This window comes from Mytilus edulis, chromosome 3 (genome assembly GCF_963676685.1).
Source record: "Mytilus edulis chromosome 3, xbMytEdul2.2, whole genome shotgun sequence".
NCBI lineage: Eukaryota > Metazoa > Mollusca > Bivalvia > Mytilida > Mytilidae > Mytilus > Mytilus edulis.
In genome coordinates this window covers 65,437,939-65,465,780 of record NC_092346.1, presented here as the reverse complement: position 1 = coordinate 65,465,780, position 27,842 = coordinate 65,437,939, and the positions used below count along the sequence as shown (strand labels likewise).

Below are 27,842 nucleotides of genomic sequence, written 5' to 3'. Positions count from 1 at the left end.
AATATTTTGCTTGATTTTTTGCAAAGGTTCTTTTCCCTTGAAATTTATCATGCAGGATTTGCCTGCATCTAAGATTCTTATTTTCTTTGAACCAATCAATCAGCACATGAGACTCGGATTGTGATATGGATATGATATACAGGTAAATGCATGTCATCTGATAAATTATAACAAATCCGAAATAAAAATGAAATTATTTAAGTTTACTATCTCTGTTCTTTTCAACAGAGTATTGATCGGTTATCCGATTACATTGTTCGGAATCATTTACACTTTTCCGATGTTGGTTTAAATGTACAATCTTCATCGCCTGGATTCTCCAGATTACAGGTCTAGCTTTGCTCTATACTATTACTATGCACCAGGAACCTTGACTTTTGACCGGAAGTTTTGATCTTACGAAATCACGAACCACACATGCTTGTCCTTGTGGAAACTTCAGTTATGTAAAACGCACATTCAACATAAGTTGGTCGAAATTAAACCTAAATTCTAGAAGTTATATTCAAATGTTTTAAAGTTTTGCCTACTCGCTCGGAAAAGTCTGGAGATACAAAAAGGGTAAACAGGTAAAACATTGTTTTACTGATCAAATAAATTATTTCGGATAGGTAAGTTGATGCAAGGAAAACTGTACAAAAACTAATAATCAAATCAGATTGATCAAAAAGCACATTTTCAATTCAACTTTTGTCTGATATTGAAAATAAAAGACAAGCCGAGTCTGGGGGCCTCTGTGGCTGTTTGGTCTAAGACTATGACATGTCGTCCAACTTTGCAACTATATTTATACATGTACTGTATCCCTAATCTATCAATGCTACCAGGGCAAAGAAGTCGCTTTCCTGACAGTCACTTCGCTTTCCCCAACCGCCAAAAGAACAAATCGCCCTGCTTTCAGTCACTTTCGTCATTAGTCCGAGATTACTCTGACATCCAACGGCTGTTTTACCAGACAAACTGAGGCCTTTTTGATATGGGACAAGCTCTGACGTCCCACGGGCCCCAGCTTGTCTGGCAAAACAGCCATCGGACGTCAGAGTAATCTCGGACTCTTTCATCATTGGACATTTTCAATTTTTTAATGATAATTAAAGAATTAAAGAAATTCAGACATAAACAATTCATTTTCTTAAGAAACAAGTGTTACGAATTTGCAGTTTAAGAAGGTTATAATAGTTCTACAGTTATATATTTTCCGATATCTCTATTAGTTTCCCATATCATCCATTCATCGTTGAAAACTGTATCTAAAATCATCCCTTTATCCTTGGTTGCTATCAGACGCTTACCTGTACAGTTGTTACTAGGGTGCTCTCTTCGAGGTCCGCGTTAGAAGTATAAATAGTGGTTAGCTATCCAGTGTAAATTGTCATTTGTACCGAAGACAGCAGACAGTAAACATCGGAAAGGAAGTAGTTAATAGCAGGCAGAAGGTTTAGTTTAAGTAAAGTGAAGTGCTTGGAACCTGCGGACAGAATAGAGAATGGGCTGAGACTGTTGGTTCGGTACAGATTGTCCAAACAGGGCTGGTGCTAAGGTTTTGCGTCTCACATCTCTCACTATTGCAGTGAGTGTTTGCTGACATACCATGCCTTAGTGCTACCCTGTTGTTCCGACAGTTATAGACATGTTTATTAAATAAAGTTTTATACCTTTTAGGTTCAGTCCCGTTTTAAACATTTAGGTCTCAGACTAGTTCCAAACATTTAGGTTTCAGACCAGTTCCAAACATTTAGGTCTCAGACTAGTTCCAAACATTTAGGTTTCAGACTAGTTCCAAACCTTTAGCTTTCAGACCAGTTCCAAACATTCAGGTTTCAGACAATAGTTCCAAACTGTCAGACCAGTTTCATACATTTATGTTTCAGACCCGTTCCATACATTTAGGTTTTAGACCAGTTTTATACATTTAGGTTTCAAACCAGTTCTATACATTTAGGTTCCAGACTATAGTTTCAAACAGTTGGTTTTAAACAGTATCGGACAGAAAGGGTTTTAAACAGTTTTGATTCAACAAGTTCGGATTAGGTTGATAGGTGTTGAAATTCGTTTTATGTATTATAGTATTTGTTTCATATTTGATAGAGATAGTGTAAACATTTAATTGACTTTAGAACTTTTGAATTGCTTTTCAAATCCAGGAAACTGGTACGAACCCGAGGATAAAAATATCTAAACGTCCCCGCCCGGTTACACGTTACACAAGGTTGAAGCATTGTCTTGGCAGTGTGTAGCAGGTTACTTAATGAAAAGACAACTTTTTATCACTTTGTGCATGCACTTCCGGTACTTGTTACCTCGAAAACGTACATCAACCTGACTTTCAGCAGCTTAATAAGTTTGTTACTTCAAAGTTGCCTTTGCCCTTCAGTAAATCATTTAATGTTTAATCCATTTATTGCATTAAAAATATAATGTTCCTTTCCAAATAGCTTGTCAAACATTATTTATTTTTGTAAATTTTCTTGCATTCGTCCCCCATTGACTGTTTCTAACTACTGATCGGAACTGGAGCAACTATAACTGAAATCTGTATTTTTGGAAAATGACGCAGTCATTGTTCCATTACTGCCGACCTGAACTTCATAACATTTCTCTGCCTACCGCGCTTGGTTTCGTATTTACTATTTTCCATACAAACTGGAATCTGCTTGTGTTATCATTATGCATGATCATTGTGTAGTTATCAGCCAGGAACCAGTTTACACTCGGTTTCATAATTTCTATACAAACAAACTGGTTCCTGCTTGTATTCCACTACACTCGAACAAAGTGTTGTAGTTTGACGGGAACCAGTTTAGAATTTGTAAACTACAAAACGTAATCGGTTATTGTTCATTCCGTTTTGATGTTTCATACCCACTTATATGGTTTGAATAAGCTTAAGACCCTTCAAACATTAATGTGATAGGTATATTAAAGACTGTTTTACTTTCAAAGTCGTACTATAGTGATATCTGTCATGTACGGATTTCCACTCTCACCGGTTAGTTTCTTCTTTTACACATGTTTTTGAAACTTCCTGTTTAAACATCGCAAGTTTCAAAATTGTTATTTTAGTGAATTAAACTTATTTTAACAATCATGAAGCGTTCCAGAATCATTTTCAAGCAGTTTCTTCTTCTCTTTGATGATGGAAAATAGGTTTTCTCAAGAAAATACCGCAAACGATCGCAGAGGAATTGAAACGTACAAGTTAAGTCGGCACCTGGTTAAATTGGCATCTAGTCAAATCGGCACCTATTTGACGTCAATTCGGCATCCAATAATATTTGTTATAATATTTTCTATTCAATTAATTAATAACTGTTACCAAGTACATAGTGAATATGTTGTTGTGTATTTAGGTAAATAAGGAAACCAAAGTGAATATGTTGTTGTGTATAAAGGTAAACAACGAATCCCTTACCCAACTGTTGTTTTAACAATTAGACATTTATTAAAATAAAATGGAAAACTATGAGTCCCTTTCAATAAATCAAACTTTCATGCCAAATAATTAGCAAATTTAAGGTGTTTTTTCAGTAAAATTTAAACAGCATTAAACCAACAATCCTGTAAAATGCTCAACTGGTTAAAATAATGCATAAAACTATCCAATTTCTCATGTATTAGTCCAAATAATTATGACGTCTGGCTAGGATATTTTTTTTTTCTGGGCGTCCCAGAAAAAAATTAACATAGCCTTGCGGTGTCCCAGAATGAAATAAAAAAAGCCTTGCCAGACGTAATAATTATTTGGACTACTCATATATATATATCATTAAAAATACACCAAAAAAGTCATTTAGTTGAGAAAAATAAATATATACAAAATGTACATGAACACCCAAAAATGTGAAAGTTAGTATTTAACTCTTTTTGCTTAAATACTGAAAAATTCTGGCAACCTCTTTCTTATTTTTACTCTTTTTGCTTAAAATACTGTTTAAAATATATATTTAACATGGGTGACGAATTGACTATATCAGGTGTCGATTTAACCAGGTGCTGATTTGTCCAGGTGCCAATTTAACCAGGTACCGGTTTGACTAGAATTCTTTGACAAATGTTTGAAATTACCTGAGTTTCATTAGACCTTTGATAACAGTAACAAAAAGATTATTTACTTAATATTTTGTGGGAGAAGGGGGTTCAGACTGTGGTATCAGGTTTGTTCGCGCCCAATACACTTTCGCACCCTACATGTTCGCAGCTCACACGTTCGCACCCAAGGTCCGTTCGCACTCTACTCATTGGCGCCCAATTTTAATTCAAATTCAAGTTGAATAATTGGAAAATCATGATTGTTGTTTTAAATTGCTTTGGTGTAAATACTGAATGTATTTATAGCTTGGTATGAGTAAAACATTGAAGATTTTAAAGGAAAAACACAAAAGATAATTGTTTTTAACAGCTTGGTCCCTTTGATCTGAAACAACGAAGCAATAAAATATAGGAACCAAAATATAGCAATCCACTATTATAACCAAAACATGATAAAATTTATTCAACACACAGAAAAAAACATAGTCAGAATCTCACTTCATTTTGAAACAAGTCAATGAAACAAAGTTATAGCAATACACTAACCAAAACATGATTAAGAGTTATTCAACACAAAATAAAACGTTGACAAAATACCACTTTATTTAGAAAGGATTATTATTATTTTTAACAATACCCTATCCAAAACATGATTAAGATTTATTCAACACTTTATTTTTGAGACAATGACAACAATTATACTTATAAGAAAACACTTGCTTACAGAGTTATTAAACACAAAACCAATTAAGATTGGGTGCGAACATGTAGGGTGTGAAAGTGAAAGGGGGCGAACATGAGTGGGCGCAAAAGTGAATGGGCGCGAACGGACACAGATTCAGACTATGTACCAGTGAGAAATATACAAGCTTTTCTACGGTATTTATTTGTACAATTCAGGTAGTCTATTCATTTGTCTTAAAAAAAAAACACAGTCAGTTGTCACCTTCACTTCACACACACACATATACAAATATCAATTATATGCTTACGAGACATGTTGCATTGTTAAACTAATTAAGGTATGTGAAAATCAAGACTTGCATAAAAACTATCCCAATATTAGAGACAGTGGCGTCATTTTTCCTCAGAGCTTTCAGCTCTTTGATTACAATAATAACTATGGACGCATGGATGGAACATATGACAGAAGAATATTAATCTCAAAAGGAAAAATTATGCATTCCATAGGCATTAACAGACTTTTGGTTACATCTAATTGATTGGTATATATATAATTCCAGCTTAACTTTGTATATCTTTTGATGAGAAACACTAAATTTCATACACAAGATAGTTTTTAATAAAACTGTAATTGATAAATTATAATTTCTTAAACTTTTTGACATTAAAAGAAATCTTTTTAGAGCAAGATATTTAGTTAGTAGTTTCTTACAAGAACCTAACTAAAACAACTTTGAATTCGAACTGTTACTTTAATTGTATACTCAGATATGAATTGAACAAAATATAAACATACATGTATGGCCCTTTATACTGAAGCGCAGCATGCAAAGGAGCACTTCTCTTTCAAATCTGACAACTTCTCCCTATGATGCTAAAGTAGTGTGAGCCCTGATGCTGAGGTTATGATTTTGAATCCCGCATGGGCCAGTTGCACTAAACTCCAATCTTAATTGACTAAGATTGTCAGTTTTCTTACTGTAGGTGATTCTCTCCAGGCACTGTGACTTTCTACACCAATACACCTTATTGCTATCTGTCCGCCATTACTGGATTTCACACAGGTTCCCGTAAAATTTTGACATCATAATACAAAATATCTGACACCACAATGGAAAAGTGATTGTTGTATGACATCAATAGTTCAAGAGGACAAATTCTAGGGTCAGCCGAGAATAGCAATAAAGCGTATAAAAACAAACAGCCATGTTATAGCACAATAGTGTTGAAAGTGGTGTTTAACACCAATCGATCTGGAACTTTTTTTTAGCCACAGCAGCCCCTGAACAACTGTCCTAGTGGCTACTGGAGTGCCTCAAGGTACTGTGTAAAGCCATACATGTATCTTATTTTTTTTTGTTTGAATAAATGACCTACATGTACCCTTATACTACAATAACAAAAGCAAATTATTCATGCTTATAGACTATTTGCAAATTGCAAATGACAGTTTTCAGGGTTCTCACTAAGGCGAGTCCTGGACTCATGAAAATCTGTTTGGACTTACCATTTTCAAAACTGGTGAGTCAATATATGCATCAAGATTGAAATATTTTATATAAACTGAACACACATACAATGTTTAGTTCATGTATCATCATTTTAAAGCACAAGTTTAAAAGCAATCTGAATATATAATGTCATTTCATTGCTCTACTTGGTCATGAAGACTAAAATGATTAATTATGTTGCAATAATATATCTTCTTCTTACTGTTTGACTCACCATGGCCAAAAATGATGAATCCCTGGTGCCATAAAAAATCCTTTAAAGGCTTAATGAGAGCACTGGTTTTGAATATAGGTCAATCAGATTTCAAACTAATTGCAGCTACATTTACATGTACATTGTAACTTTTTAATTAACGAACTTGCCCCTGTTTCTCATTTAAGATTATGGTGCAGCCATATGGGGCACCAGAGATTTTTCTTGTATAAAAGCTGTCCAGCACAGAACTATTGTTTTTTTTTATTGGTCTTGGTAAATATACACCTAGCTATATATATAGTGATGCCATTAATGGGGATATGGGCTGGAAACCTCCATGTGCGAAGCAGTGGAGTTGTGGTTTTAGACATTGGGCTAGATGTAATGTTATGTCAACAGATAGGGTGAATTATAAAGTATTTCAATGGGCATTTAGAAATGCAATTAATAAAATGAAAAACTGGTGTTAACAAGGAATTATTTGAATCTAGAATAATTTTGAATTCTGGAAAATTGATCAGAAATAAATGATGAAAACTAACCCAACTAAATAGGGTTAGCCATGCACGCATGGCTAAGGTTAATTTTACTTTCACTATCATTTCAGTATGAACTAACTAACTCCCCTTAGCCATGCGCGCATGGCTAACCCTATTTAGTTGGGTTAGTTTTCATCATACATTTCTGATCAATTTTCTAGAATTCAAAATTATTCTAGATTCAAATAATTCCTTGTTTGTTAAAAATTATGACAAAATTTAGAGAATGTAATGTAGATTTATACACTAATTTAGATAATGTGTTGCATGTTGCATAAAAATGTTATTACACAGTTAGAAGATTTTTTATTTGAAAATTATAAGATAAATTGGCATAATAGAATATTGTCACAAAATGTTGGAAAAAAATAACATACTTACAAACTATTAAAAGATTTTTTTAAAACAGAGATATATTGGAGGAAGAACATTTCAATACGATACAGAAGTGCATTTGGTTAATTTAGGTGAGGCGTTGCCCCCTTGCGAATAGAAACAGGCTGCTATGAAAATCAAACTGTAAATGAAAGAGTTTGCTTTGTGTGCAATGATAAAATTGAAGATGAGAAACATGTTATTTTAGACTGTCCTTTATATGCAGATTTACGTGAAAGTTTATTTTATGAAGTTAAAAGAAGTAATGGTGATTTTAATATTTTATCTAATGATGATAAGTTTATATATCTTTTTTAAAAATACTGATTGTTTTGATGTGGTTGCCAAGACCTGCTTTAACATTTTAAGTAGAAGAAATAGTTTTTTATATGCTTGATTGATGGTTATGTTTTTATAAACTTGAAATATTTTATAGACATGATAATTGTAGTTTAATGGTTTTACATAACAGAAATGTTTTATAGACATGATAAATAAAAAAAAATATATAGTTATCATTTATATTGATTTATATAGTCTCTCATAATTCTTTATAGAATGGCACTTGTTTTTTATTTTATAAAATTATTGTTTTATTCAATGTATATATTATGATGATTCATGATTGTATATGTATTACAAGTGGTAAGACTCTAATAAAATATTGAATCTTTAAGAAGAAGAATTTCCTGAATGCTACATTTAATTGATATGTTGAAGATCAGGTGTTTGGCTAAAGAATATCAATACATGTACTACATGTCATGTAGGGTGTATGTCATTGTCTGTGCTAGGGCTACATTCGTAAATATTCAGTTTTCTAGGTTTAGCAAAGATGACTACTTGCAGATATACATGCTATATCTTTTTGATTTGTGTATACATGCATACTGCAGCAGATTGACATAGTAATCCTTTGTAGACTAAATAATAGTTAAATGTAAGATAAGTTGTTTACCTACATGTACATGTACATTTGTACATGTATTTTCAAAGGCAATGCAAAATTTAATTTTCCTTATAGTACAATGTACTTTAAAAAACTGAAACTATGCAGGTCACCATGGGAAACAATCAGATAAATGGGTTGTAATAAAATCAAAGTTCCAGTTAAAAGTCACTAATTTTGAAAACAATTAATTGATGAAGGACATTTAAACACAATTTAACAGCAAAATAAAAATTAAAATGACAAATAGATTCATGAGGTCAAAAGCTATTGTGCTTTAATGTATTGATTGTTTGGTTCTCTTGGCACATCATAAGCCTCACAGTGTCTGCAATTCAGATATAAAAAATAAGACTTAAAATTTTAACATGTACACTGAAGTCCCCCTAGCTGTTTGTTACATGTTATGTAAGTATATATTAAATCTGAAGCATTAAATGTATACTTTTTATTACAATACACATCTATATTTTAAGGATGGCAAGGAGATCAGACCTAGTAGGATTCATCAGAGGTCTAGAGAGCATAACAAAAGCTCTAATAGAGACCCAGGGTGGTGAAGTTCAACAGGCATGGAAGAACAGTACTTTAAGGCCTATTGTTAAAGACCTTAAAGTCAAAAGTGAAGAAGTTTTCAGTGATGCTGTATCTAAACAGCCAGAGTTTCAGGTTTGTACAGATTTGACATATATTATAAATCATTTGTTTGTGATGTAAGTACAGCAAGCAACACTCAAATAAACTAAATCAGTTTGACTTCTGTCTGTAAATGATATTTCTATTTTTCTATTCAAATGTAAAGTATCCAATGTTGTAGTTACATTTACTGATATGTTATAATATTTTAATTATTGAATCTATAGACATAAAAGTCTTAGTAAATGTTCTATTTTTATTTAAAAGATGAAACAAAACTGCATTATTGCACACTTAAATGAATAAATTTGGTGTATTTACTGTCTTCTGATTGGTTAAAACTTAAAAAAGTATTACCTTTATTTTTAATGTTGTCAATTTTTTATGGCGACATGCTCACTCTGAAATTGTGTATATATACTTTAAAGTGTGGACTTTGTTATTAATATAAATAATATAAAAGTTTCTTTGAGCCTTATTTCTGATGAATGGCAATAATTTATTTTGAATTTATTGAACCATAAAAAATTTTTTTGACTCTTTACATTTTACATAATCCACTTCATGGATTATTCAATGTGAAAAGTCAAAAAATAATGATAGGGTTCAATAAAGTCAAAATAAATTGTTGCCATTCCAGTGTTCTCCCCAGGCCGTTTTAGCGTCGCGGTACCGCGACGCTATATTTTTTCACCGTGATGCTATAATAATTCCCGCGACGCTATAATTATTTTGAAGATGCTATTTTACTTGTCCTCAATTTTGAACTTTCATCTATTATCGATTATGATGATAAAAATTATATCATCTTTAATTGTAATCCCTTTAAGTCGGACACTAAAGGCAATTAAGAGATTAAATAGCTAGGTGTTAATTGCCCTCAGGCTGATAACTGTTTTGATGCGAATGTCCCAAGCTGACACTTGTAACATGACTAATACCACGTGTCTGCAATCACCAATTTCGACATAGAAAAATGCAATCACAAAACAATTCGAAATCTACGTTTTGTATTTCGAAATTTCAAAGATTGAAACGATTTTTATTTTTTTTTAAAAAGGTCGTTTATTTGTGCATCTCTCCAAAAATTACTTTCTTTCTCTTCCGGTAATACGAGAGTGAGAATTTTGGTTTAGAGCTAAACTAAGTTTAATACTTCTTTAAAAAGTTATCATAACTGGCTTAAGTTTATGTTTAATCCATTTAATGCATTAAAAGCGTCTTATTCATGCAATCTTTTGTCAAACAATGTTTATTCTCGGACTCATTTTCGTAAATTTTTCTACGGCCGCCATTGCACATTTTTGTGTAAACTGCAGATCGGAACCGGACCAGATATGACAAAAATCCGCATTTTCACGGTAATGACAACAGATGGACAGTAGACAGAAAAAATATACCAAGAGAGAAAACTACGCATTAACAGACTATTTGTTAGATAACTTTGTTAAAAATACATATCATTTTGATGTAAAGATAAGAAACAACTGGGACTAATTCATTGAGTGCCATGAAACGATGAATTTCATAAACATGATAAAAAAAAGTTTTTAAATTGATTTTTTTTTGGCTACTTTTGCTACTTTATCTTTACTTGATATAATATAAAAAATAGTTAATTTTGTGTACTAGATATTTAGTTTTAAATATAAACAGGTTGATCTATAATGAACCATTCATTCATTTGACTTATTGTTGGGTAACTGAAACCACATATTTATTTTTATTTGGCACAAGAGGAAAAAAATAATTCTGTAACTATAAATGAATAAAGAAAACATAAACTGAAACAACTGTTTTTGTGGTTATAGTTTAATTGTATTCTCAGTTATGAATTGAACAATCTAAACTAAAACATATAAATGAAATAGAGTTTCAACGCGACGCGACAAACGACATTAAAAAAAATACAGTTATTTTTTTTACGCAAAATGTGATGCTATCCAAAATTTCTGGGGAGAACACTGCATTCATTAAATGCATATTTCAAGGGGTTGTAACATCATTATTTGCATGTGAAATGTAATTTGCCAAAAAGAAGTAATTTTATATTAATAGAAATATTACAACTGTTTCTTTTCCATATAAATTTAATCACTGATTTCTTATGTTTTATTTTATTTCTTATCAGCAAAGTGTCCAGGATAAAATAGTACTGATGGCAACACAAGCTAAAACAGTTCTAGAAATGGCAAGATCTCAAACATCAACAGGATCAAGATTTATGAATCCAAAAAGTGAAGAACTATTTGATGACTTTGACCTTTCAGATGTTCCAGGAGAAATGCTATTTGCTGAACAGTCAATCGGAATGAAGAATGAAACAAAAGACCAAAAATTGCACACAGCTGCTTTCAAGGAAGAACACATAAAAGGAGTTGGTCATGAACAACTAAACAAAGATCCATTACATAATATAAAATCAGCAACAGTTGAACCGTCACCTAATCCAGTTTCACAATTTATTTCACCAGTTTCATCTGAAAAAGAAATCAATATCAAGGGAAGTAAATTGGATGGGGTAACAGTTGACCCATTTGCCAATGTGAGTGCAGCTGCAATAGATCTGAATACAGATGAGTCTGCAAAAGTTGAAGGATTAAAAGAGCCTGAGATATCTTCTGCAACAACAGAGAAAACTAAATCTGTTCCACCAAAACCATTAGCATCTAGTCAAAAAAGAACTGTTAATCTTGCTTCACCAAAGGTACATACATACAAATTATAAAGTCCATAAAAAAGATATAAAATGTGCTGTGAAAATGCATTTAGAACAATTTTTATGAAATATATAGATTTGTATAAAAAGCGTACACAACATATACTGCATAATACTATAAACCAGGTTCTTGTACTAAGGCAAATTGTAGTAAGGTTTTAACATGCAAAGTCAGATGTAGAAACCACTTCATTTGTTTGAAAATCTGAAAGACCTTTGGGTAATTGGAAGAAAACTTTCTTTGTAATGGAATGATTAAAATTTTGGTCTGAAGCTTGATTTGGTTCAGTTGCAATGAGTAAGCATTTATATCAGCATTGAAACCTTTTCCTGTTAGCAGACTGTTTGAAATTCAACAGCACTTACTGAAAAGGGAAAATGATTTTCATATACTTTTCTTGTTTTCTATCAGTTGTACTTTAATATACATGTACATGGTAAAAAGAAAATCCTAAATGGAGGAATTATGCACATTTGTAATGAATTCATTAAATATTTTGACAGGTTTTCATATATTTTAAAGAAATGCATGTCATATGTCAGTTTTGTTTTTCGATAGTTAACAACTTCCAACTTTTAGAAAATAAAGATATGCATGAATTAAAAAGATGAGATTTAGTCATTTTGTTTAAAATCTTATCATGGTTTCACATTTATTTGTGCATATTTCTTTAAACATGTTCTGACTTTTTGTGTTTTTAGTTAAGTGAGAGAGCAAAAGAAAGAAGAGTTCCAGCTTCTAGAATTGGCAGACTTATGAACTATGGGGGTAAGTAGAGAATGTAGTAGCACCATTATTTGATAATATACATGTACATGACATATGGACAAATGTTATAGATTATGGATAAAAATATATAAAACTTGAATGCATCAATAGGATACAGATGTTTTATTATATTGCATTCCAGACATACATAAGCCTAAACATCGTCCTGAACATGCATCAAATATTTGCCACTGGATGTTAAGAAACCAACAACCAATCAATCAATCCTAAGCTAAACAAAATACAAATGTACAGTAAGAGACATAACTCAGAAATAGTTCAGCAATTTGACACAAATAGGACACAAAATATATAATTGTAACCTGAAATTTAAGCCACTTTGCCAGTCATAAGTTGTTGTTTTGAACCAATTATATTGATGTTAAACTGGTTTACTTTCAGCTTTAACAGCAGGTCTAGGCATGGGAGCTTTAGCTGAACAGACAAGAAGAACATTAGGAATTTCACAAAATGGAGGTAATGGTACACTTATTCAGATGTAATGACATAACATGATGGACGTTTTTCTTAAAAGTTTAATGGTCCAAGACCACAATTAATGACCCTGCTTTTCGTTGTTCACGAATATATTTCCCTTTTATTATAGTGTATTTTTTCTTTATTTTTTTACTTTCCCTTTCTCATACATTTCTTAATTTTTCTGGGGTGGAAATGAAAGAAGAGAGCTGAAATAAACTTTTGGATGTTTTATTTTTAACTGATTTTGATATGGAAAGAGTGATTAGGCCAGGTGCAAAAAGGTGATATTTACAGTTTTCGGAACATCTCTTGACTTGTCCATAGGGGTATGGATGTGTATTGGCTAAATTTGTAAAATACAGCAGAGCAATCTTTCTGAATGTTGGATATATTTTTAGAACTGTACTTTACACACACACACAAAATTTGACAAAAAGATTAGATGCATTTTTTTTTTAATGAAACAAAATGTTATAAAGAACTAATAGAGAATTTAATTGTGGTCTAATCTAAATCTCAGGCAAAACAGTGGAGATCTGTTAAGAAAATTGATATGAATTAGGGTATATGTCAATGAAGAAGTATTCAATCAACCAAAAAAATGACATCTTAGAATATTGTTATTTTAAGTAAAAGGCCCTAACTGTTCAGGGTTCAACCTTAGCGGTCGTATCAAGCTGCACCATGCAAACCATTTTATTTTAAGCTGTAAGTGTAGAAAATGAGTAAGTATAATCAAGCATCTACCATCTATCGTCACCTGCTTGATACATGTAGCTATATTTTTCATGTCTCAAATTAGGTTTATAAGGATAGATACATGCAAAAAGATTAAAAAATAACAGATGCATGAAAACAGATTAAACAACATTTATGTGTCTACCAATTAAGACATCAAGTGACTATGGACAGATTAGAACAACAAAATAATGAATTCATCATCAAAGAGAAGTTATTATTGAAAATAGAAAACTAATGAGATATTTGGTTCTTCTAAAGAATTGTAAATTTTTTGATGTTTCCAAATGTTTATCAAAGTGCTTTGTAAAATTACTAAAATTGATTTTCAGTGTCATAGATCATGTAGATGGAAATATATAGATCCAGTTTGGTTTTTGCTGACTTGAAAAATGTATCGTTATGTAAACTAATTATTGATTATTTAAAAGATTTTTTAATTGGTGGTTTCTTCATGAATAGAGAAGATGACAGGCTTTTGTATTGCTGATCCATATCTGGTCTCTTAATTTTCTCCTTTTCTTTTACAGGTGTGACAGCTGGAGCTATATTAGACAAGTCCAATCCATTTCTTACTGAAGCTAATGCAGAACGAATTGTAAACACATTGTGTCGTGTTAGGGGAGCAGCACTCAAACTGGGACAGATGCTCAGCATTCAGGGTATATATTCTTTAAAGAGATGAAACTAGTTTTTGTTATATAAAGTATGCAGCCTTATACTGGTATGTTTTGATAACACATGAAAAAGCATTAAGCAGGCTCGCGGGTAGAAAAATTTCAGCAAAAAATTAAACATTTGTTTTTTCATAACAAATTTTATTTATTTCACTATTAGTTATTACTTTATGATATGATACAAAAATTAACCAATTTGGCCCAAGATGACTTTTAAAATGTTTATATAAATTGAAAAAGCTCCAAATTATCTCCTTTTGGTGAAAAAATGCTATTTTTTGGCATTAAATTTGAAATATCTTTTTTTTACTCATTGGTGACGTATATTTTGATGCCCCACCTACGATAGTAGAAGGGCATTATGTTTTCTGGTCTGTGGCTCTGTTCGTTCGTCCGTCTGTCTGTGGCTTCGTTCAGGTTAAAGTTTTTGGTCAAGGTAGTTTTTGATGAAGCTGAAGTCCAATCAACTTGAAACTTAGTACACTTGTTGCTTATGATATGATCTTTCTAATATTTAAGCCAAATTAGACTTTTGACCCCAATTTCACGGTCCACTGAACATAGAAAATGAAAGTGGGAGTTTCAGGTTAAAGTTTTTGGTCAAGGTAGTTTTTGATGAAGCTGAAGTCCAATCAACTTGAAACTTAGTACACTTGTTGCTTATGATATGATCTTTCTAATTTTAAGCCAAATTAGACTTTTGACCCCAATTTCACGGTCCATTGAACATAAAAAATGAAAGTGGGAGTTTCAGGTTAAAGTTTTTGGTCAAGGTAGTTTTTGATGAAGCTGAAGTCCAATCAACTTGAAACTTATTAAACTTGTTGCTTATGATATGATCTTTTTAATTTTAATGCCAAATTAGATAATTACCCAATTTCACGGTCCATGGAAAATGGAAAAGGATAGTGCGAGTGGGGCATCCATGTACTTTGGACACATTCTTGTTTATTATTGTTTTCAAATAAGCTTTACATTAACTAAATAATTGTAAAATTTAAGCGATTTCTGTAATTAAGTTTTTATACGACCGCAAAATTTGAAAAATTTTTCGTCGTATATTGCTATCACGTTGGCGTCGGCGTCGTCGTCGTCCGAATACTTTTAGTTTTCTCACTCTAACTTTAGTAAAAGTGAATAGAAATCTATGAAATTTTAACACAAGGTTTATGACCACAAAAGGAAGGTTGGTATTGATTTTGGGAGTTTTGGTCCCAGCATTTTAGGAATTAGGGGCCAAAAAGGGCCCAAATAAGCATTTTCTTGGTTTTCGCACTATAACTTTAGTTTATGTTAATAGAAATCTATGAAATTTTGACACAAGGTTTATGACCACAAAAGAAAGGTTGGGATTGATTTTGGGAGTTTTGGTCCCAACAGTTTAGGAATTAGGGGCCAAAAAGGGACCCAAATAAGCATTATTCTTGGTTTTCGCACAATAACTTTAGTTTAAGTAAATAGAAATCAATGAAATTTAAACACAATGTTTATGACCACAAAAGGAAGGTTGGTATTGATTTTGGGAGTTTAGGTCCCAACAGTTTAGGAATTAGGGGCCAAAAAGGGACTCAAATAAGCATTTTTCTTGGTTTTCCCACCATAACGTCAGTATAAGTAGAAAACACAAGGTTTATGACCATAAAAGGAAGGTTGGTATTGATTTTGGGAGTTTAGGTCCCAACAGTTTAGGAATAAGGGGCCCAAAGGGTCCAAAATTAAACTTTGTTTGATTTCATCAAAATTGAATAATCGGGGTTCCTTGATATGTTGAATCTAACTGTGTATGTAGATTCTTAACTTTTGGTCCCGTTTTCTTATTGGTCTACATTAAGGTCCAAAGGGTCCAAAATTAAACTTAGTTTGATTTTGACAAAAAATGAATTGGTTGGGTTTTTTGATATGCTGAATCTAAAAATGTACTTAGATTCTTGATTTTTGGTCCAGTTTTCATTTTGGTCCAAATCGGGGTCCAAAATTAAACTTTGTTTGATTTCATCAAAAATTGAATAAATGGGGTTTTTTGATATGCCAAATCTAACTGTATGTAGATTCTTCATTTTTTGGTCATGTTTTCAAATTGGTCTACATTAAAGTCCAAAGGGTCCAAAATTAAACTTAGTTTGATTTTAACAAAAATTGAAATCTTGGGGTTCTTTGATATGCTGAATCCAAACATGTACTTAGATTTTTGATTATGGGCCCAGTTTTCAAGTTGGTCCAAATCAGGATCTAAAATTATTATATTAAGTATTGTACAATAGCAAGTCTTTTCAATTGCAAAGTATTGCACAATGGCAAGAAATATCTAATTGCACAATATTGTGAAATAGCAAATTTTTTTTTTAATTAGAGTTATCTTTCTTTGTCCAGAATAGTAAGCAAGAAATATCTAATTGCAAAATATTGTGCAATAGCAAGATTTTTTTTTAATTAGAGTTATCTTTCTTTGTCCAGAATCAACTTAAATCTTTGTTATATACAATATACAATGTATGTTCACTTTTTACTACCAACTGATAAATTAAAATAATCTTTACCATTCAGTGATAACAAGCATTTTTTTTACATCTTAATATTTTATGATGCATTTAAATGAGTAGTTATTGTTGCAAACTCCATTAGAAATTTTAATTGAGATTAGTTTTGGAATAAGGGAAAGGGGGATGTGATTAAAAAAAAATGGGTTCAATTTTTCTCATTTGAAATTTCATAAATAAAAAGAAAATTTCTTCAAACATTTTTTTGAGAGGATTAATATTCAACAGCATAGTGAATTGCTCTAAGAGAAAACAAAAATTTTAAGTTCATTAGAACACATTCATTCTGTGTCAGAAACCTATGCTGTGTCAACTATTTAATCACAATCCAAATTTAGAGTTGAATCCAGCTTGAATGTTGTGTCCATACTTGCCCCAACCATTCAGGGTTCAACCTCTGCGGTCGTATAAAGCCATGCCCTGCGGAGCATCTGGTTTGGGTTTTTTTTCTCGATATTACCTCTTTTTCTCCTATTAGTTAAACAGAAAAAAGTACCTTTATTCATAGTAATGAATTAAAGTAGAACAAATCTCACTGCTATTGACAAATGTTATTAAAAATTTAAATACAGAATTGAAGTCAGCATTTTCTATTATCAGTTTTAAAACTTAAACTTGGGACATTTTCAAAATGTTATTTGACAAGAAGTCCCAATTCATTTATTTTACAATGTTTCTGGATTGTAAAACATAATTTACTAACAGTCTTATAAATCATAATATTTTTTTCCAGACAATTCTTTAATCAACCCAGAGATAACTAAGATATTTGACAGGGTCAGACAAAGTGCAGACTTCATGCCCACATGGCAGATGATGGTTAGTGTATATGTAAAATAAATATAAACAAGTCTAAATTGAAATCAATGTTCAAACCTATGATTGCGTTGGATAAAAACCGCAATTTTTATACATATGCATGTAAAACAAATTTCGTTGTTGAGGTTGTCTAAATACAGCACGTGCACAAACAACATTTTCTAAAGACCAAAATAGTGAAAAAGTATATTTCAACAAAATGCATTATATAGAAAATAAATATAGAAAAAGGAAAAAAATATGAAACTTGTTGAGTATTTTTCTCTAAAAGTAATAAGATATTTGTAGGACACTAAAGCACGATGGTCATGCTAAAGTGCGATGGTCTATGCTAAAGTGTAATGGTGTCAGACGCTAAAGTGTGATGTTTTTTTTTTTAAGTGCGTACAGATGACACCCTTAAGTGCGACGGTATGACACGCTGAAGTGTGATGGTATATGACACGCTAAAGTGTGTTGGTTGAACACCCTAAAGCTGCGATGGTGTAACGGGAATGAAGTTCAGGCAATGGTTTTGTTTATAAATCGTGCCGTTGTCTTGTCTTTCTTTTTTGACTTGTTCTACACTAGTCATTTAGTGATCATATATATAGTTTGCTATGCGACGTAAGCCAAGGCTCCATGTTGAAGTCATAATGTTATTAGGTGCATACATCAATGACATTTGGTCTTTGGTGGATAGTTGTTTCATTGACAATTACACCACATCTTCTTATTTGTTTATTGTTTATTGTTTATATTGTATATAAATCAGTCCGTTATTTTTCTCGTTTGAATTGCTTTACACTGGTGGTTTAGATATCCTTTGGTCGTTATAGAGTACTATCTGCGGGGTTATTATACGATAACCTATAGTTAATTACATTAATGACATTTAGCTCTAGATAGAGACTTGTCTCATAGGTAATCATATTATGATACTACACCTCTGGTCGTTAGGTTACTGTCTCAAAGTTGTTGACAAGTATCTGTCTCTTTCACAGACATGATGAACCATATTGAAAAAAAAAAGTTTTATTAAATAATTCAATTATAACTAGAAAGTTAGCTTTATTTCATCCAAGTAATTGACATGGGATTAAAAACATAAATGGAGTTTTTAAATCAAATTTGGACCCTTGGAGTATTTTGCCGTTTTCGCTCTCTTTGACAGTATACACCTTGTCCTTACTAACGTCAGTTTCTATGTTTATGAGAAGTATTTTTTCCCCAGTATTCTGACAGAAATTCGTTTTTTCCTGCCGACACAGCTGGGTCAAAGGTTTGCATTTCTGTTACAGAGGATGATTTTTTGGGAAATGACTCCTCTTCCTACAAACTCTTCTAGCACGGACAAAAAAATGTTCCGATTTGGGATCATTTGTTTCTCTTTTCTTGTCTAGTAAAAACCTTCATCTGCACACACATTCTGGTTTCCGGCATGTCCATTTTTGTTTGTACAAATGGCTTGTAGCGTCATAGTGCTATTTAACGTTGCACATATACATACATTCGCGGAAAAACGCACTGTAGCGCATTGCAGCATCGCACTTTAGCATGTTTCATTAAATAGCGCATGCCATTGCACTTTAGCTTATCAAACCATCTCACTTTAGCCTAGGCCATCGCACTTAAGCGTGACCATCGTATTTTCGCGTCCCCATCGCACTTTAGAGTCCTACATATTTATGTGTGAAAATATACATAAATATATCTGTTTTAGGTAATACCACTATACATAAACCTATATCACAGAAAAAAGGTTTTTGGTTAATATTGGATGTGAAACAGTGTAGGAGTTCTGTGAAGCTGTATTTAATTATGTCAATAACCATGTTAACATTACTGTTAGGAAAAAGAGTTAAATTTCATAAACAATGTTTAATAAAGTCAATGGGTATATATTTACAAAAGTCAATACTATCAATATGTCAATCCCAAATTTGGGGTCTAGTAAAAGAATTCAGATATAAATATGAAATTTTTTTCTAATAAAAAAAACTTATTCAGAAAGTTTTGAGAAGGGAACTTGGAAATGACTGGCAGGATAAACTTGAGTCCTTTGATGAGAAGCCATTTGCTGCAGCATCTATTGGACAGGTTCATAAAGGTGTGCTCCATGATGGTAGAGAGGTGGCAATAAAAATACAGGTAAGTGATAATGGTGCATTTCACACATGTTAAAAGATACAAATCTAGAGAATAACTTACTTATTTTCTTTTAATACTTTCAAGATGTACTCGGTTTACACATCTGTAAAATTTGTTTCATACAAAAATAAATTACAGTTTTAATTACACATCTGTAAAATTTGTTTCATACAAAAATAAATTACAGTTTTAATTATTGTCTTAAATGCTATTGGAACAGTTACTTTGCCTTTTTAACAACAATATTATAGGAATCTTGTGACTAAGTGATATTTTTTACAGTATCCAGGAGTAGCTAAAAGCATTAACAGTGATATAAACAACCTGATGTCAGTAATTAACATCTACAATATTCTACCTAAAGGTAAGTTAATATTTACTCTAGATCTGAATCATGAAATACATACCGTAGCTAATATTTTGTGAACTTCATATTTACATTTAAAAATATAAATAAGCTGGAAAAAAAAGAATTTTGACATTCCTCTCATGAAAATGCCTTGGATCATCTCACTTGAGTTGTATTTGAAATACAAATGTAGGGCGAAGGAAAAAAGACTAAAAAAATATTCAGAGAACAGTTGAACCAGTATATGGTAAACTGAAATGGTTTGAATCATTTATTACATGTACGACAAAATAATATCATTTAACATGCATGTATCCATATAAACTTGAAAAGGCAGTTGTACAATAACTTGTCTAATAGTCATTTGACAGTCTGTTTATACAAAAATATACATGATTTGATGAACCTGTGTTATTTTCAGGCTAAAATAACGATCATGTGATAATTTCTTAGATGATTGTCATTGGTATAAGTGATAATTTCTTAGACGATTGAAGTTGAAACTAAGACAGTATTAAACTTATATGTCAGATGAATAAAGGTTCTAGGACTTCTAGTTTGTGATGCTAAAAAGTTGGAATCTTGTTTAATTTTTAGAAAAGATCTGAAATTTATCAAAATATGATTAGTATTGTGCTTGTCATTAGTTAAATTACAAAGCTGGCATTATGTCTGTATGAACTTTTTGTAAAAAATGGTGTATGGTTTTCTTGCTTAAAAAACAGTTTTCCAAATTCACATTTTTACTTTCAGGTCTTTATGTAGAAAATGTGATGGAAGTAGCCAAAATAGAATTAGCATGGGAAGTTGATTATGTGAGGGAGGCGGAATGTGGAAGAAAATTCAAGTAGGTACATCTAAAAAATCATACTTTATAGACACTCAAAGAAAAAAAACAAAGCTTTCAATTGTCTTCTTGATAATATTATATCCCTGACGTTAATAGTGGAGGGGACAGTATAATTTTCATCAACTAAAAATTGAAGATTCATGATATTTTGTTCCAAGCTTCATGTGAGAGTACTACACCTTGTGATGCCTTTCAAATCCATGGATCATCCACCAACTGTTTACTGATTTATAATTATAGGGGTGTCAAATTGTTTGTTTATTTCAATTTTCAGGTGATTAAAGATTTTTTCAAGTTATATGTATTTTGTTGAAGTGAATTTACTTACTACACTCTGAATATAATGTTTTATTGATATCCCATAAATTTTAAGTGATTGAGAACTTAAATGAACTTGAATAATGGTCTGTCTGAATATAAATTTTTAGAATTTGAAATGACCCCCACTGAGTTTTTTTTTCTATGGTTGATTTGAAAAATCTTGTCTTGCCCATGAACTCATTTGTGTGTAAAATAAATTCCATATTGTACTTAGTACATTGATCAGTATTTTATTTTTCAGGAATTTTTTAAAAGATAATGATAGTTTCTATGTACCTGAAGTGATAGATGAATTAAGCACCAAAGAAATATTAACAACAGAATATGTAGAAGGTTTACCTTTGGATCAGTGTGTAGACCTAGACCAAGAAACCAGAAATAAAGTGAGTTATTGTTCATATCATTGTATAGTATTAGTAATAAAGTGACTAACAGGGCATATAGGATTATATAGAGCTCATACTAGCTGTCTAGATTCCAATATAATCTTAATGTTGTGCTTTTATGTTTTGATGTTTCACTTCAAGTCAATTTTTAACAAACAAATGTTTACTTTTACTTCAATTTACGCTTTATATGACCACGAAATTTTTGACGTTGATTGACACAAAATTCATTACGTTATCATTCTTTTCCGATGACATTTGGTTTCCAAACAATAACTTGAGTTCTTAGACAACATTCATCCTGTGTCAGAAACTTATGCTTTGTCAAATATCTAAACAAAATCCAAATTCTGAGCTATATCAAGCTAAAATGTAGTGTCCATACTGACCCCAACTGTTCATTGTTTGACCTCTGCTGTTGTATCAAGCTGCATCCCATGGAGAATTTGAATTTGGTTCTTTTTTTAAATTTTTTATTGACCCCATATTTTCTAGACACGCAATTCTGATACTGAAGATTTTTTCATTGGTACCAATTTTCGTGGTTTGAAAAAACTGTCTTTTGAGTTGATATTTGATTTTGCGGTTTTGCTAAAGTCAACATACAACCTGATAGCAAATTTGCAAATTCGTTGTAACTTCAATTGGTTGTTCATTTGTACTCATGAAATCCACTTAAATTGGTATCCAAGGAATAGTAATGAATCCACAGTAGCTTATTCTTAGCGAGCTGTGCTCAAAGGGAGATAAGTTCCTACATTCAAAGTAGAAAATGTGAGTTTATTAAAGATGAAAATTTCATTATAAGTAATGACTTCAGTTATATTCTGAAACCTTCTTATGGTCAAGGAACAGTAAATGGGCTATGTCACTGTTTTTGCTAAAATTTTGCATTCAACCTTGGCTTCTTAATATGTATGTTGCTTGTTAAAACTAATTATAATTGATTTTGAACATTTTTGTAGATATTGATTCTACTGAAGTACCTCTGAACTTAATTAGCAGATTCATTTTAGGCCTAGGGGTGTGCCATATACCAAAATCAGGTCACCCGGACTGAAGTTTTACCCCTATCTAATATGTTGAAGTATATCCTTCATGTCCAGCTTATAACTTTTCTACCATAAAAGTTTCACATACATACATTTACCAAAGGCAGGTCAATCTTTGATTGATTGACATCTTGTACATTACTTTTGTGTGTTAAAACTTGTGTTGACTCATTTTGCTCAGTGTTCTCCCCAGGCCCATGTTATGATGTATAATTTTGAAGAGTGGTCCTATCAGTTGTTTTGCAATACCTATATTCCTAGCCAACGAGGATGGTCACCGGTGATATAATTTTAAAATCTTATGCTGGTGAAATTTTATCTAACTTGTCAAATCCTGGTATAAAATTTTAGTCAAATTTCAACAAGCACATTGATAGTTAACAACAGGTGATAGATTTTCCTGATGAGGCAGATATGCTAAGTCTTTGTTTAGATGTAAGCTTGTAAACTAGCAAATTAAAAAAATACATTCAGTGTTTGTTATTAAAAAAGCAATCTGTCTAGGTTATTCATGAACATAATAACATTAGTATCCACATACATATTTCATATAATATTTTGTGAAAAAAAAAGTATCGTTAGATTGTAGCTTCCCATAAAGCTCATTAAACCACCTTTTAATAAATTCCCATGATAGATCAGTGATATTGTTGTCTATTTTCAAAACTACCTCTACCGTTTTTTATTGGGAAAAATGCATATTTTTTATTGAAATTGGGAAATTTGTATATTTTATTCTGAACACATCTCCGATTTTTTGCTGACCTTTGCTGTCTTTTTGCACTGTTTTTTCATGTATATTTTGGTTGTCAGACATTTTCAACCTGAAAGATACTTTTCAGAGAGGGGAAAGAAACAGAAGCAATGATAGTACTTAATACATTCAAAACTACATGTGTTACAAACACCATGATGATTCTGATCAGAAAACTGGATCTCAAAAGTGCTTTCTAATATCAAAATAATAACATGAATACGATATTTACGAACATTACTACCAATGCCATCACTGTTTGGGGAAAATGTAAAACTTTTTGGGAAGAATTTTAAGCCATTTTTTTCAGTAATTGGGAATTTTCTCTAGGGGAAAAGGCCGAATTTCGGCTGTTATTTGAGGCAAACAATATTACTGTAGATGCATTTGCTTTTCATGTCCCCGCCATAGTGGAGGACGCATTACGTTTAACCTTTGTATTTGTGTCTGTACGTCAAAAAATTGGTTTCCGTTCCACCAGTTAAAGGGGCACTAGCTGTCAAATTCATTGTAACCGATTTGACTCAAATTCTCATATTTGGTTTATAACCATGTAAAACATTTATCCAAACTATCAAAAGTCTAAAATAAACAGTTTACAGAGCATGGGGTAGATAATATATAGGTTCGTTTCGTGTGTATTTTAGTCCAGACGCCATCTAATTAACTATCAATTTGACCTCAGATGACCATATAAGCGATGTAAACAAAAATAAAGATATGAATAGATTAAACCAACACGTGGATTTGGATTTTTATAGGTCTGTTTGATTTTATTTTATAGATTAAAAATAGATGTTTCTCATTGTTTTTAACCATATAAGAATGATTTTATGTGCATCGAATTAGTAATCAAATGATTTACCGTGGTTTCACTTTCATTGTTGACATTCTTTTTCTTTAAATAACCAGTACACGTACAATGCATGCGTTGTTAATCTCTAGCTAGGGGTTAACTTGAAGTTCACATGAATACCGGTTAGAATGATGATGACGTTTTCACTTGCAAGTGAATCAGTCAAAAATTATGTTTAATCGCTTATTTCAACAAAATTAAAGGAAATTGATTGCTAAAAGCATATTATTATTCCAATTCGATTAATGATTGATCTAAAAAAAATCATACTTTATTTTTTTATATATATCGTAGCTAGTGCCCCTTTAAGTTTGCCTTATCCAAATGTTATGAAACTTATACACAATTCTAATTACCACAAAACATGGATCAAGTTTGAATTTTGGTGGTGTGACTTTCACTATTCTAGAGTTATGCCCCTTTACAAATGGATTAATTGCTAAATTTTAATACGACCGCAAAAATTGAAAAATATTTGGTCGTATATTGGTATCACGTTGGCGTTGTCGTCGTCTTCCGAAGACATTTGGTTTTCGCACTATAACTTTAGTATAAGTAAATAGAAATCTATGAAATTTTAACACAAGGTTTATGACCACAAAAGGAAGGTTGGGATAGATTTTGGGAGTTTTGGTCCCAACAGTTTAGGAATTAGGGGCCAAAAAGGGCCCAAATAAGCATTTTCTTGGTTTTCGCACTATAACTTTAGTTTAAGTAAATAGAAATCTATGAAATTTTGACACAAGGTTTATGACCACTAAAGGAAGGTTGGTATAGATTTTGGGAGTTTTGGTTTTAACAGTTTAGGAATTAGGGGCTAAAAAAGGGCCCAAATAAGCATTATTCTTGGTTTTCGCACAATAACTTTAGTATAAGTAAATAGAAATCAAGGAAATTTAAACACAAGGTTTATGAAAACAAAAGAAAGGTTGGGATTGATTTTGGGAGTTGAGGTCCCAACAGTTTAGTAATTAGGGGCCAAAAAGGGGCCCAAAAAAGCATTTTTCTTGGTTTTCGCACCATAACTTTAGTATAAGTAAATAGAAATCTATGAAATTTAAACACAAGGTTTATGACCATAAAAGGAAGGTTGGGATTGATTTGGGAGTTTTGGTCCCAACAGTTTAGGAATAAGGGGCTCAAAGGGTCCAAAATTAAACTTTGTTTGATTTCATCAAAAATTAAATAATTGGGGTTGTTTGATATGCCGAATCTAACTGTGTATGTAGATTCTTAATTTTTGGTCCCGTTTTCAAATTGGTCTACATTAAGGTCCAGAGGGTCCAAAATTAAACTTAGCATAGTTTGATTTTAACAAAAATTGAATCCTTGGGGTTCTTTGATATGCTGAATCTAAAAATGTACTTAGATTTTTCATTATTGGCCCAGTTTTCAAGTTGGTCCAAATCGGGGTCGAAAATTAAACTTTGTTTGATATCATCAAAAATTGAATAATTGGGGTTCTTTGATATGCCAAATCTAACTGTGTATGTAGATTCTTCATTTTTGGTCCCGTTTTCAAATTGGTCTACATTTAAAGTCCAAAGGGTCCAAAATTAAACTAAGTTTGATTTTAACAAAAATTGAATTCTTGGGCTTCTTTGATATGCTGAATCTAAACATGTACTTAGATTTTTGATTATGGGCCCAGTTTTCAAGTTGGTCCAAATCAGGATCCAAAATTATTATATTAAGTATTGTGCAATAGCAAGAAATTTTCAATTGCACAGTATTCAGCATAGCAAGAAATTTTCAATTGCACAGTATTGCGCAATAGCAAAAAATCTTCAATTGCACAGTATTGTGCAATAGCAAGTATTTTCAATTGCACAGTATTGCGGAATAGCAAGAAATATCTGATTGCACAATATTGCGCAATAGCAAGAAATTTTCAATTGGAGTTATCTTTCTTTGTCCAGAATAGTAGTTGAATCAACTTAAATCATTGTTTTATACAATTTACAATGTATATTCACTTTTACTACCAACTGATAAATTAAAACAATCTTTACCATACAGTGATAACAAGCAGAGGATTAATATTCAACAGCATAGTGAATTGCTCAAAGGCAAAACAAATATTTTAAGTTCATTAGACCACATTCATTCTGTGTCAGAAACCTATGCTGTGTCAACTATTTAATCACAATCCAAATTTAGAGCTGAATCCAGCTTGAATGTTGTGTCCATACTTGCCCAAACCGTTCAGGGTTCAACCTTTGTGGTCGTATAAAACTGCGCCCTGCGGAGCATCTGGTTCTTTTCTGTTCTGTGACTTTAGTTTTTCGACAACCAAATGTTATGAAACTTATACACAATGCTTATTACCACAAAACACAGATCAAGTTTGAATTTTGGTGGTGTCAGTTTTACTGTTCTTAAATTATGCTTGTTCCTGTACTGTCACTTTAGTTTGCGTCAACCAAATTTTATGAAACTTATACACAATGTATTACCACAAAAACTCAGATCTAGTACAAATTTTGATACCTTCACTTTTAGCTTTCTTCAGTTATGTGCCTTTATAACTTTATATGATATGCAAGTGGGGGCATCGTCTGTTTCCCATGGACACATTTCAAATTTATTATACCCCACGCAACGAAGTTGCGGAGGGTAAAATGTTTTTGACCCGTCCGTCCGTCAGTCCTGTTTCTTGTCATCGCAACTCCTCTCAAACCACACAACAGAATTTCACGAAACCTTTTCAGATAATAAGGACATACTATGTAGTTGTGCATATCGACGGGAAATTGCGATTCAATTTTTTTTCTAGGAGTTACGCCCTTTTAAACTTATTTGCTTCAATGTACTACTGCAACAGTTTGTCATCGCAACTCCTCTGAAACTACATAACAGAATTTCATGAAACCTTTTCAGATAATAAGGACATACTATGTAGATGTGCATATCGACAGGAAATCATGATTCAATTTTTTTTCTAGGAGTTACACCTCTTTGAACTTATTTGCTTTAAGGTACTACTTCAATAGTTTGTCATCTCAACTCTTCTGAAACCTCAGAACAGAATTTCATGAAACTTTGTAGATAATAAGAACATACTACATAGATGTGCATATCAACAGGAAATTACGATTCAATTTTTTTTGTAGGAGTTATGCCCTTTGAACTTATTTGCTTCAATGTACTTCTGCAACAGTTTGTCATCTCAACTCCTCTGAAAATACACAACAGAATTTCATGAAATTTTGTAGATAATAAGGACATACTATGTAGATGTGTATATTGACAGGAAATTATTATTCAGTATATTTTCTTATACAATTTTTTTTTCTTATACTTATTTAATTTCTCCAATGACAATGTGGGGACGTGGGGTATGTGAGCGTGCTCACTAAGGTTCTTTAATTTGTTCAATATATTACTGTTACATAATTATTGATTTTATATTGATTTCATTTAGTATATACACATTGTATGTACTTTGTTATCAAATTTTCAATTGATAGATAAATAAGATAAGTT

The 27,842-nt window shown here is 31.8% G+C and overlaps 1 protein-coding gene across 2 annotated transcripts in view; it reads left to right on the top strand.

The window, feature by feature from the left end:
* The first annotated feature begins 358 nt into the window (after window positions 1-358).
* LOC139517138 (atypical kinase COQ8B, mitochondrial-like) overlaps window positions 359-27,842 on the top strand; it is a 49,396-nt gene continuing 21,912 nt past the window's right edge. The window contains exons 1-11 of one of the 2 annotated variants that reach the window (XM_071307844.1): window positions 359-569; window positions 8,760-8,952; window positions 11,051-11,626; window positions 12,341-12,407; window positions 12,810-12,884; window positions 14,156-14,287; window positions 17,573-17,658; window positions 19,648-19,788; window positions 20,071-20,152; window positions 20,891-20,984; window positions 21,550-21,691. In XM_071307844.1, the coding sequence (XP_071163945.1) occupies window positions 8,761-8,952; window positions 11,051-11,626; window positions 12,341-12,407; window positions 12,810-12,884; window positions 14,156-14,287; window positions 17,573-17,658; window positions 19,648-19,788; window positions 20,071-20,152; window positions 20,891-20,984; window positions 21,550-21,691 (1,587 nt within the window). In that variant the 5' untranslated portion in view covers window positions 359-569; window position 8,760. Of the gene's footprint in view, window positions 612-8,759; window positions 8,953-11,050; window positions 11,627-12,340; window positions 12,408-12,809; window positions 12,885-14,155; window positions 14,288-17,572; window positions 17,659-19,647; window positions 19,789-20,070; window positions 20,153-20,890; window positions 20,985-21,549; window positions 21,692-27,842 lie in introns of both variants that reach the window. The other variant, XM_071307845.1, reaches the window with a different exon arrangement.